Here is a 12289-nt window from a genome sequence, read left to right on the forward strand (position 1 = left end):
TCCTCTCTCCCCTCCCCAGCCCCGATCCCTGTCCCTGTAGGCCTTTATGGGGTGCCGTGGGTCTACCCCACCAGCTCGATGCAGCTGGTCCTGCTCTCTCCTCCTGCTCCGGGAAGAGGACCAGTGGCCACCAGCAGAGAACACAGGAGAAGCTGCAGGAGCTCCACAGCCAGGGCTCCACGTGGAGGGTCAGATGCGACCCAACGCATCTCACCGATTCCTTCCTCTCCTTTTCTGTTCTGTTTAAGAAATGACAACGGAAATCAACATGTCTGGATTATAATTCACACGAGTTATCTTTTCCTCTCTTATGTGACTTGGGGCAGTGGTGCAGGGCAGGGATCCAAGTAAATGGTCCAGTGAATCAGGTTAACGAGCCGCCAACTGGAGGCGACTCAGAGGCACATACGGTAGAGACTGGCACAGGCACGTACTCTCGGCGCCATGGACAGTGTTGGAATGTGCAGAACGCGTGCACTGGATAAACAGTGGACATAAAGGTGGAGTGACAGACATCACTGCCCCATGAGGCCACTTACGTCTTTGAGGGTGATGATGTTTGGGTGCTGGCCGTACCGCAGCAGGATCTCGATCTCTTCTGAGGGGTCTCTTTTACTCTTATCAATGATCTGGAATACACACAGTGTGCAACAATGAGAGGCTTGCTTTTGGGAGTTCAGATGGGGCTGTGAGTTTGGGTCCTTCCGGACTGGTTAGGATAGAGTCTGGTCTCCCCCCCGTCCCCAGCCTCACTCTCAACCAGGACAGCCTGAAACTGCCTGGCAAGTCATGGCCAGTCCTTTCTTTCCCAACTAGCATAAGATTAACATTTACGAAAGAGAAGCACAAGACTTTGGACACCAATTTTGATACGATAAGGTCGGTGCAGGAGGATGGGTGTGGGGAGCGTGTGGCCACCCCCAAACACCAGGATGTGTGCTTCGACCACCTGGGCGGGCTCTGGGCTGGCGGCCAGGCTCTCACTTCGCCCGTCCAAAGTGAGCCTCCAGCCACCGAGCACCTCTCGCCTCATTCCATGGGCCCCATACCAGCAACAAAATGAGGTGATGCGCACAGCTCCGCCTGCATACGCTGAGGTGGAGCTGGGCTGGGTGTGCACTGTGCCTCGGACACACGGACGCTCCTCCTCGCTTCTGTCTTCCCTCCACCACCCACATTTCATCACCGTCTTAGGACAACAGATGCGACTGCTGTACCCATGAACACAGACGGCTTCCAAGGACAGGGTGTCATGACCATAGCCTGCCTCTGAAACAGGACGTCACTGCTGGCCCCTGAGGGCTGACGCCTCCAGAGGAGGTGCCTAAATTACGCCCCTGTCCCCATTTTTGTGGGGATGGGACGGGTAGGGATAGAGGATCCCATTCATGTGAAATCGACAGCACTTATGTCGCGAACAACACTCTGAAGAGACGGAAAACGATTAGAAATGCCTTCCTAACGGTGATCTGAGCTATTCTCACACACCGATTCCACCTAATCTTCACGTGGTCACCATCTGGAGAACGTGTAGTCATTTTGCTATTACAGCACGAGGACGATCTGCTTTTAATTTCTATCGTGTCAAAGACTAAGCGGAGCTTCACATCCACTCCGCTCTCTTCTTAGATGAGCGGGATGCTGGGGCAGCGTCTGACTCACGGCCCCTAGTCACCGCCCCCCGCTGTAAAAATCACCCCCGTGCCAGTTCTTTTTGTTCTGCTCGACCCACTGCCCAGCTCTGGCCATGGCAGTGCCCTGTGATCGCAAGTCTGAATGACGTGCTTGTTAAACAGGTGAAAAGGTTGGTCTTGCCTTCTTGACACAGCATTTCTCTCTTGCTACACTTAATTCCACTAAAGTTTTAGCTACGGCACTAGGATTACTTCTGTTACTGATATAAGCCAACGAATAACACAGCGTTCTCACGTAGAAATGCTTATAAACGATCAGTCAATGGGGGGTCCTTGACATGCTGAACCCTAACTGTGCGCTGTGAGGCTCCTCCAGATGCTCTCACACGGGGTGCCGACCAGGTAGGTTTGGGAGCTCCCTGAGGGGCCTTGCATCTCTCTGGGCTGGGGTCTTCTCTTTGCAAATTGCGAAGGTTGAGATACATGCATGGAATTAAAAAAACTTAGTACTAGATCCATTTTTTCCCCAATACAATTTCATGATAAAAGTGATGATGTACTCTTTTCATAAATCTGTTTCAGCACCGTCACAATGGAACAGAACACAGAATAGCTATCGAAGAGGAACCCTTTCTCTACTGCCAGGGACGACCTTCAGAACAGACGAGGTGAAAATGCAGGACAGGCAGGTGCATTCCTGTGCTATACTTGTTAAAATGGGGAGAGAAGGTAAATAGACACACATTTCCTCGTGATGCATAAAATAACTCCGCAAGGAGAGAGAAAAAATGATCGACTTCGGCTTCCTGTGGTGAGGGGAACTAGGAGTCCGGGGCCGTGGGTGGAAGACCTGGCTGTGTCATCGTGTGTATTTTTAAAATTTTGAACCATGTGAATATATTATCTATTCAAAAAATTAGATAAAAAATTTCAAAATATATTTTATAAGCTAAAATATGAGAACAATGTGATTGTTATAAAAAAAATCTGAGATTATGAATGATTGAATTATCTGTTAGCCCTGGTATCTGTTTTATTTCTGTATGTTCTTTTGTTGCAAGTCTTAAGAAAAATTCGGATTTATGGTGATAGGTATTTGCAAACAATTCATTTTTAAAGAGTTTACCTTAAAATCTTGCTTATCTTTGAAAAATATTTTAAGACTGTAACTAAAAGTCAACACGCAGCTGCTAAGGTGAGGCACACTAAATTCTAACACTGGAAACACTATCCTGTTTCGTTTTGGCAGCTGGCCTGTGCGGGGATCTGAACCCCTGACCTTGGTGTTATAAGGCTGTGCGCTAACCAACTGAGCTAACTGGCCAGCCCTACGTCCTGTTAATTTGTTATAATGTGATACACATTTGAGCATGCATGTTGATTTTTATTACATTTTAAAAATAATATTTAAACTGTTTTTAATCACTTAGTTGCTTGGCTGAAGTCCCAGAGCACCTCTACCAGCAATTGAACACCACGAACCAGCTGTTCTCTAAGGCAGCATTTGGGGGAAGTGACGGAGAAATAAAAGATGCTGGGCCCAGGTCCCACGGGGGATGAGCGACATCTGGAGACTCGATGGTCCAAACAGTTCCCTTTTGTTAGCGAAAGACGCCGAGGGGAGGAGGGTTTGCAGTTTCAGGTGAGACCACCCCCATCCAGGGCTGGCAGGTTAGGAAGCAACCTGCTCCTCTGGGAGGCCGTGGGGACCCATGGGTCGGCGGCTGAGCCCCGGTGGCTTCACGTCCTCACTCCACGGCGTCTCCCAGCCACCTGAGCACTCCACGCCTCGGTTTCTCCATCTATAAGAACTGGGATAACAGCAAGCATCTGCCCTGTCATGTTAAGACTGAGCAAATTAACACGTATCAGTCTCTGCGGACCTCTCCGGTACACCCGACAAGTGAGCTGTTCTTATTACAGTGGAAAACATAATTATCCTAATGGCCCCAGTAGGGGAGCACGTGGCTGTGACCTGCCTCAGTTACTGCCCTGAAATGTCACTTCGAATTCTCATTTCTGAGTCTTCCCTTCAAGTCAATGCCATGGATTAGTGCAATGTTCAAAAACAATGTCAGGAGGAGAAGGCATTTCAGTTAAAGGTCCCGGATAAAAACCAGATGTCACTACACACTGGGTAATCTGAAGCGGGTTGAATAAGGGATGGTTTGCAAAGGTGCAGCTGGCATCTAGGAGAACCCACAAAGCTCACGCAGTGCCTTGGGATTGGGCAGCCGTGAGGCCCAAAGGGGCCTGAGGGGCAGTCACGGGACCAGCGGGGGCTGCATGGGTGGGGGCATCCTGACAGCAGCTGGGTGTCTTGATAGAGGGTTGCTAGGGGGTAAGGGGACAGAAAGTCCTCAGCTCCATGTCCTCTTCACCCCCTCCCTCCTGTGGTGTCTGTCTCCCATCGGCAGAACTGCCCAGAAGCCCAGGCAAGGCCAGAGCCCCATGATGTGGCCCCTCACCACAGGGAAGTAAGCAGGGTGGGCTTGCAGGAGATAGGGAGATTCCCAGCCCAGAAGGGATGCCCACAGCACAGTGGTGGCAGCAATAGGTGTGACACCGCCCTCCTGGCTTCCGCTTCCCCCAACCTGGGCAATCATCTCGAGTCTACCCTGATGCGGATGTGCTTGGAACCAGGGTTTCGATCCTGGATGTTGTCAGGAAGTGATGGCTGCTTTTATCTGCAAATCTGTTCCTGGAAGGTTTTTCTGCTTTTGTTTTTATTTTTATTTTTGCAGGGAGGGAAAGCTGCTTGAAAAAGATGAGGGAGAAGAGTGCTCACCAAAAAGCGAGCCGAGAGATGTGGCCACTGGCTCACAAAGCCGCCGTCTGGGCTGTGCAGCCGCCAGCCCGGGAGAGGGTTCTGAGTGTACTGTTTAGAAACGTCAAGGAATGAGTTTTCAGGTGACTAGCGGTGACTTTCTTCTCTATGGAGTCGGTTTCTTGGGACTGATGTCATTGGACTTGCTTCTCATTAGAGCAAGCTCTGGTGGATTGCATCCCTTATTCTGAGAATATTGTTTTATAATCTTCGTTATGCAACAAAAGGGAGGGAAGAATTCTTAGAAGGATGTTTATGGACGAGGCCTTCTCTTTCCCGGTTGAAGATCAAATAACATTGATGAACTGCAGAGAAGGAGCAGCGGGGTCCTCTGGGAGTCAGTCTTTCTCTCTCATTTTTCTTATTTCATCTGGCAACAGCCATGCAGAAAGGACGCCTACAGAAAAGGACACGAGCCAGTGGCCAGCCACCCACCGCGGCTGGCAAACAGCTTTCACGGTGCCGCTATGTGGCAAGATGCACATTTCCACGCTCCTTAGAGATGCCAAGTCAAGCTGGCTCCAACCACGGTGGCACACAACGGCGGGTCTTCTTCATAGGTGATGCACACAGGTACATGTCAAACACCTTGTTATTCCTGGTGGCTAAAGATGACCACAGACCAGATGCCACCACCATCGTCCCCTCTTCCTTTGTGGCCTTTGTGTTTCTGTCTTTCTCGCCTTCTCATCTCTCTCCATCCTTGGAGATGTCCCCTTCCGGGATGCCGAGTGACTTGAGGCTCTGGGCTGTGAGCGGTGGAGCCCGCAAAAACCCCCCACAGGCAGGGCGCCCCTGTGACTTGTCAAAAGGATCAATATTGGCGTGAAACGAGGGTACAGGACATGCAATCACTGGTAAAAAGTAACAGACACCTCTCCCGTACAACTAATTTAAATACATGACATCGACAAAGAACTCCAGTATTTTTCCTGGTGGAAAAAATTAAAATTTCCCTACCAATCAGTCCTCCTTCTAAAAATAAGCTCTATTCATGCCAAGCATCTGTCTTGGTTCCTTTTCTTTTTTGGTTGACAAATTACATACACAGTATGAAGATGAGCACAGAAACGCTAACAATATCTTAGACAGTCTGGTGTGAATGCAGATCGGAGCCCTCCTCAGGACAGCTGGCCCAGCCTCAGTCGTGAGCGGAGTGGCCACGCTTCACCACTGTAATTAAGAATTGGGACAAGCTCGTGCACAATTAAGGCTCTCACTTTACTTCTATGTGATTCTGTTGCTAAAGCAAACTAAGGTGCTTTTACATAACAAAAACATGCTACTGAGAAGGTGGTGGAGCTGTCTGCCCCTCCAGGAAAGCCCGGCCACCCCGATGATGCACGTCCACCGTGCAGACCTTTCAGACATGCAGAGGAGAAACCTAAAAGTGGGACTGCTAACAGAGAGGTGTGGGTGTGCCTGTGCCCACACACACGTTTGAAGACAACGTAGGCCAAGAGAAAAAGCAAAACAATAGTAAAGCTCACTTGCTTTCAGATTCTTTGAATTATAGCTCACTTTTTGCTATAGCTTCTGGTTCTGTGATCAATAAAATTCCTAAATGACTGGATTGTGAGTTCCCTGAGAACGGGTTTGTGTTCTCACCTGGAACCTAGCACTGCACCTGCTGCTCATAAAACAACGTTGTGTCAACGAATGAAAGTAACCAGCTTCCAGGATGCAGGGAATCTGCAGAACGCGACTCATTCTCCAGCCAAGAAGTGCACTATGGACAATATAGTGGCAACCCTCATAAAAACTTCCAAATTCGAAGTGAAGCTCCTGACTGATATTTCTCTTTTAATAAACACTTATCCTTGGCCGAGTCTTACAGTAAATGAAGATCAGAAGCCTCTTCATTTATTTACTAAAGTTTAGTTTGTTCCCATCCTGCACTGGACTTTCTTGCGATGCTAGAACTGCAGCTAAAACGAAGCAAAGCCCTCGCTTCACTGGAGTGCTGTGGACACAGTGACCACGCCACATGTGTCGTCAGGAGTAATAAGAGCTACGAAGAGAGACCGTGAAGGAGGACAGAGCAACAGGAGAGGGCCGGGAGAGGGCCGGGAGTGAGGGGTCGGGAAGAGGGCTCCAGGCGCCAGGGCGAGGGCAGCGACCGGACGGGAGCTCTGCGCTCTGGGAGCAGAGGCCAGGCGGGGTGCCAGAAAGTGACAGAGGACGGGGTCAGGCCTTGCTGCAGCTGCCAGGACTCTGGGCTCTACGTGAGTGGGATGGAGAGCCTGCAGGAGGGCTCTGAGCAGGAGAAGGTCCGACCTCAGCCCTGGAGGTTTAATTTTGGTTGTCGTTAGAAATCGGGTGCCAGCAGGCAAAGATGTCCACGGGAGACGACTTAGGAAGTGGTGTGCCCAGACCGGGTGGCAGGAGTGCCACTGACGCGAGCCACAGATTCCAGGCTGGAGGGGCCCCTGCGGAGTGTGTGAGAGAAGGTGGCCAAGGAGGGAGGTCAGGGCTGCAGCCCAGAAGTCGCAGAGTGGCCACAGCTGTGCTACAGGCAGGGGACAGAGGTGTGGCCAGGGACATCCACACCCTAACCCCAGGATCCCTAACCGCAGGAACTGAGAAGCTGCTGCAGACAGTGCAGAGGGATGGCACAGGTGCGGTTAGGCATCAGAACACAGGGCATCGCCTGGCTTCCTGGGTGGACGCCATATAACCACAAAGGCAGGAGGATGAGGCTAGTGGCGGGGCTGTGGTGACAGAAGCAAGAACTTGTGGTGATCCAGGGAATAGCCTCAAGCTGAGAGAGGCCACGGCCTGGAGAAGCTGGAGGCAGCTCAGAAACATCCCTCCCGCGGATGTCAGCAGAGACCAGCCAGGCAGGAGCAGCAAGGCTGATCACACAGAACCGCCGCAGCAAGGGGACATCTGTCACCTGTGTCTGGTAGAGACTCAAAGGCAGGCAGAGGAGCGGAGGGCCTCATGGTGGAGAAGGGATGGCGCCAGGTGAGCCCTCATGGGGCTGGTGGCCAGGGGGGCTGGAGGTGGGGACTAGAAGCGTGCCTGCCAGGAGGTGTCACATGTGAGGGGAATGAATCTGTTGGCTGCCACCTTGGGACATCTTCCAGACCAATTTATTTAAATGTACTCAGCAATGTAGCTTCCCAACAGGTGTTTCGAGGAGAATACAAATGTCCCACATGATTCTGTGCAGGAGTTTCTTTGAATAGAGAAAATGATTGCGCCGATACACAGCCACACAGAGCGCTGTGCTGCCAGGTGACACTGAGAACAGCAGCACCTTCCCGCCCTTTCTGAGCCCCTTCCTCTGTTGGAGGAAGCGTGCCTGCTGCTCTCCAGGCCATGCATCCTGCTGCCCGACCCTGCCAGCCTACTTCCCGTTTCACCTGCACCTGCACCGCCGCTCCCACCTGGCCCAGCCTGCAGCCCTCCTCTCCCCAGCTGCGCTGCGGCCGGGCAGGTGTGGGCAGTCCGCTCTGTGTCCCCTGGCGCTCTGTCCTAGAGACAGCTGGCGTGGCTTCCTGCAAACGGCTCACCCTCCCAACTACAACCGACGCTTCTCTGCACCCCACGTTTTCACACGACTTACATACAAATGTATTTTTGATCCCTAAAGCGAGGATCAGTATCGGCCTCCTTTTCCCAGGGTGGCCACAAGCGATTCTGATCCAGGAGCACAGTCATCTCTTGAGCCGGACCCATGCCGATGATAGCACTGGCAATCTCATCAGGTCCCATGCTGGATCGATCCACCGCTTTCTCCACGACTTACCACTCCTGGCAGGATCTGGAAACTGATCCTCCGGAGTCACCCTGAATGCGACTTCCCAAAGCTTCCTCCTCCACCAGCCTCAGGCCGCTCACCTGAGTTCCCAGCTTTGTGCCACTGCAGTTCTCAGGAGGCGGCTTCTGACACCAGCCCAGGTGCTGTCCGGCGGAGGATGCCATTATGAGTAGGAGCTGGGTTTAGGGCTGCCAGTGACCTTGGAGCAAAGAACTAGAAACAAAGCCATGGGAGCGCGCCCATCCTCAAAGCTGCGGGGAAGCCCACAGGGGCAGCCAGCACAGGAGGCCCTGGGCAGAGGGCCTTGCCACAGAGGCCTGCGTGAGCCACTGCACCATGTCAGACCACACCCACTGAGGGGGCAGAGAGCCCGCTCGTGCTTGCACACCAGGACGTGTGAGAAGGCGAGCCCAGCTGCGGGGTTATACAGCGCTCTGCTTGTACGAGTACACCTTCACGTAAGTCCAGGGGGCTTCGATGTTCAAAACCATGAATTTTTCCCACAGGCACCATGACCTGAGCTTGGCATTTATTCTGAAGCCCAGCCCCATCTGACCCGCATGGCTGCCTCGTTCTTTCATGAGTTGGGCACTGCACGATGCATGGAAGGTTTAGCTGAAACGCAACGTGAAGGCTCCTGCTCAGTACGAGGATGGCAGCAGGGCCGTGCCGGGGGCGAGCGCGCACTCGGGATCTGACAGCCTCGAGGGACCTCGGCTCTCCCTTTTACTGGCTAGCCGTCCTCATCATGTCGTTAACCTCTCAGAGTCTCTGTTCCCTCGAGGGAACGATGCAAATGACTACATTGCGGGGTTGCTGTGAGGATTAAATGACAACATACACTGAGCATTTGGAACATTGCGTCACATACGAGAGGTCTGCAAAAAGTTCATGGAAAGATTCAGATTATCTTTTACTTCTGTATTTCCATGAACTTTATGAAGTAGCCTCGCACACTGAGCGCTAAGTATTTACCATCATCATCACTGTCACCATAACAGGTAATGCAATTTGTGACAAGTCTGAACTCTTTATAATGACAACTGCTCCTGGTCTTACAAACTTGAGCTGATGGATCATTTGCTCCTTACATATTTACTGATGTTGCTGTTTTGCAGAAGTGGGTCAAGGTAGCAATATTGGTACCTTGGTTCTGTAAGTTAGTTTTATGCTTATTATGCCATGTCTTGTAATAAATAGAAACTTGAGTCAATTAGTAGAAATTGCGAAGAACTCGCTCAAGTCACACCCAGGGAAAGCTGATGAGAAGCTGAGATATTCATGACACAGGAAAACATTTCTATAGTGAATTAAGCCTCAATACATGGAAATACACTTACATATTTCTACATATTTCCCCCACCAATATAATGCCAGGAATCCTTCCATTTACACGAATTGGCAGTGTCTAGAATATGTACCAGATTATGTTAGGACATAAACACTCAAGAACAAAATAAAAATAAATAACTCTCTTCCTTAATTCTTGTAAAGTGAGTACAACACCTTTGACATACATTATTTTTTTCTTTCAAATATATCTCTTCCTTCTTTGAATTCTACTCAATCACATTTATCCTTAACCCTTAATAATTAATTCCATTTTAATCTTAATTGAACAAAGGCTGCCGTTGTGCTTGGGCATGTTAAAATAACATGTCATGTTATTTTAAAGTCTTGTACAATTTCATCTCCTACCACCAGCCTCCTGGGACTGGATAGGAACACAGAGATAGACTTAGATTTTACATTAGACTTCTTAGCTGTTTTGTTCCAATCAAACGGCTCCTGGTTCTCAGAAGGTTGGGCACATCTGTGCACCTGTAACGTGTCCAACAAGAGGATGAGGGCCTGCAGAGAGACTATGCCAGCTTTTCTCTCTGAACCACCAGAACGCTGGCGGGGGCACTGGGACGCCCTGCACAGGTGCAATGCGGAATGGTGTTTGTGGGTGGACGAGGGTTAGTACCTGCGCTTTCCGCCTGAGGTCAGACTGTCCTGGTGGAGACTCGTGGACATTCCAGAAGGAGGGACCAGGCCTAGGAATTCAGATTCTCATTGAGCCAACATTAACTGAGTCCCTGCCGTGTGCTGAGCACTGTGCTCAAGGTTTTGTTAAATGACAGCTAGAACTGGCCTCATTAATTTTAGGACACAGTGCCCAGCATACAGCAGGGACTCAATTTAAGAACACTGTTGAGTATAAATGCAAAACCAGCAATCTTGTTGACTGGCAATATACTTGGGTAAAGTAACTGAAGCATAACCTTAAATGTAGTTTAAATGGTGACAGAGTAATTATAGTGGCAAAATCAGAAACTATAAGATGCAGAAATAACTTAAAGCAAGACATGGTGAGCCTGAGTGCCTGATCTTCGTGGGGTGAAGAGCTGGCCCCAGTCTCCTCTCAGAAGGATCTGCACTTTGAGTCCCCACTAAGTCACAGTGAGGAGCTGCCCTACAGTGCGCAGGAAGTGCTGAGCTCTTGGCCACATTATCATCCTGCTGCCGAAGAGTCATCAGAAACTCAGCAAAGAAAACTCCACCCTCACCTCCAAAGTATCAGCCTCCTGGAATTTTTCTACATGAGATTCGCTCTCTTCTCACTACCCCCAGGACGCCCTAGGCTGGGCTTGTCAACCTCAACACTACTGACACTGTGGGCTGGATAATTTGGAGGTGGGGGTGGGGCTCTCCTGGGCCTTGCAGGGCGCTCACAGCACCCCTGTCCCGAACAGGCAGAAACCACAGCATGCTGGTCACAGTCCTCACTGTTCAATCAAGATTGCTGCATTCTTCTTTCTGCTCATTACTCAGCAGGGAAGTTTCTGAACCATCCATGTAGGTGGGTGAGGAGGAGGCCCTGTTTGCCTCTGACTGGCTTGTTTCTCAAAATAAAACAGACTCCCTTTTTCATCCACAAGCAGGGCAAGAATTTGTATAGCTGGATTTGCAAAGCATTCAAGCGGCCTGTGAGAGCAAAACAGCTGAGTTCTAGCAACTGAATCTCAGCAGGACATTTGTCGAGCTGAAACCCAAGTCCCACACCAATCCGTTAACTGCCACCTTCTTAGTTCTGAGTCACATTAGGAAACCACAAAAATTGCTATTTCTTGAAGTTCCTCTACCAGCAGGTGGCGATAGTGCTACTCATCAACAAGTCAGCGGACACAGAAAACAGACAAGACACTTCAGTTACATTCTAACTGGAAATCGCTGACAATGGGACAGAGAGGGGCGGTCTGTTCCCTGTCAAAGCAGTTTTGGTCCCAAATGCACCCGTCCTAAACAATGAGCTTTTTACCACAAAACTGCCAGCTCTTTCATCTTTGAAGGAAATTCAAACAACGTGTCACCCCCTAGATAAATGATCTTATTCTTGACACTTCCAATAACCAGCTGAAACGTGCTTCTGAGATAGCTCTGGGCCATGGGCTACATCTCACAGAAAAGTCCCTGGCCTTTCCATGGCCCTGTTCCTTCCTGCACGTGGTTAATTTAAGCATCCTCCCAACCATAAATTATGACCCACTGTAGTCTCAGGAAGTATGAGGGAAATCCCTGTCATGTCCACCAGCTAAATTTGTCCAGGGAGCTTCAAGGCTTGCAAAAAGGGAATGGAAAGACTGGCAACCGGAGCTGCAGCGCCGGGCTTCTTTTCCCCGAGAGAGAGCTGTCACTGAAATTCCACAGGGTTTGGCCTCAGCAAGATCTTTGGGGACTGAGTTATGAGCCATTTAACAAAGCTGAATTCAGATGGTGTCTTTATGTAAGTGCTGGATACGGGAACATTAGGAGAAAACACACACTGACTCTGTCAATGGGGGTTATTTGCAGAGGCACAAGCAGCAGCTGACCGGCCTCACAGTAGCCGGCTGTTTCTGGAAAGGCACATGGTGGTTGGGCTGGCCAGACAATAGGCTTGTTTCTCGCATGCACTGGCAAGCAGCATTGCTGCTGGTCACCCCGTAAACAATCTAAAGAAGTTCTGTGAGAAATGACCCATGCAGAAAAAATTCTGAGAAGCCCTGTATGCTCACGGAGCACACATGAAATGCATTT

At 50.2% G+C, this 12289-nt stretch overlaps 1 protein-coding gene across 3 annotated transcripts in view; it reads right to left on the bottom strand.

Moving 5' to 3' along the window:
* The window catches only part of RPS6KA2 (ribosomal protein S6 kinase A2), a 260600-nt gene that overhangs the window by 19062 nt on the left and 229249 nt on the right, over positions 1–12289 (bottom strand). For all 3 annotated transcript variants that reach the window (XR_010023543.1, XM_063096080.1, XM_063096079.1), the window contains exon 15: positions 540–629. Coding sequence is in view for 2 of the 3 variants with exons in the window: in XM_063096080.1 (XP_062952150.1) it covers positions 540–629 (90 nt within the window). In the remaining variant the exon portion in view is untranslated. The remainder of the gene's footprint in view (positions 1–539; positions 630–12289) is intronic.

The sequence above is a fragment of the Cynocephalus volans genome, chromosome 5, assembly GCF_027409185.1.
Source record: "Cynocephalus volans isolate mCynVol1 chromosome 5, mCynVol1.pri, whole genome shotgun sequence".
Taxonomy (NCBI): domain Eukaryota; kingdom Metazoa; phylum Chordata; class Mammalia; order Dermoptera; family Cynocephalidae; genus Cynocephalus; species Cynocephalus volans.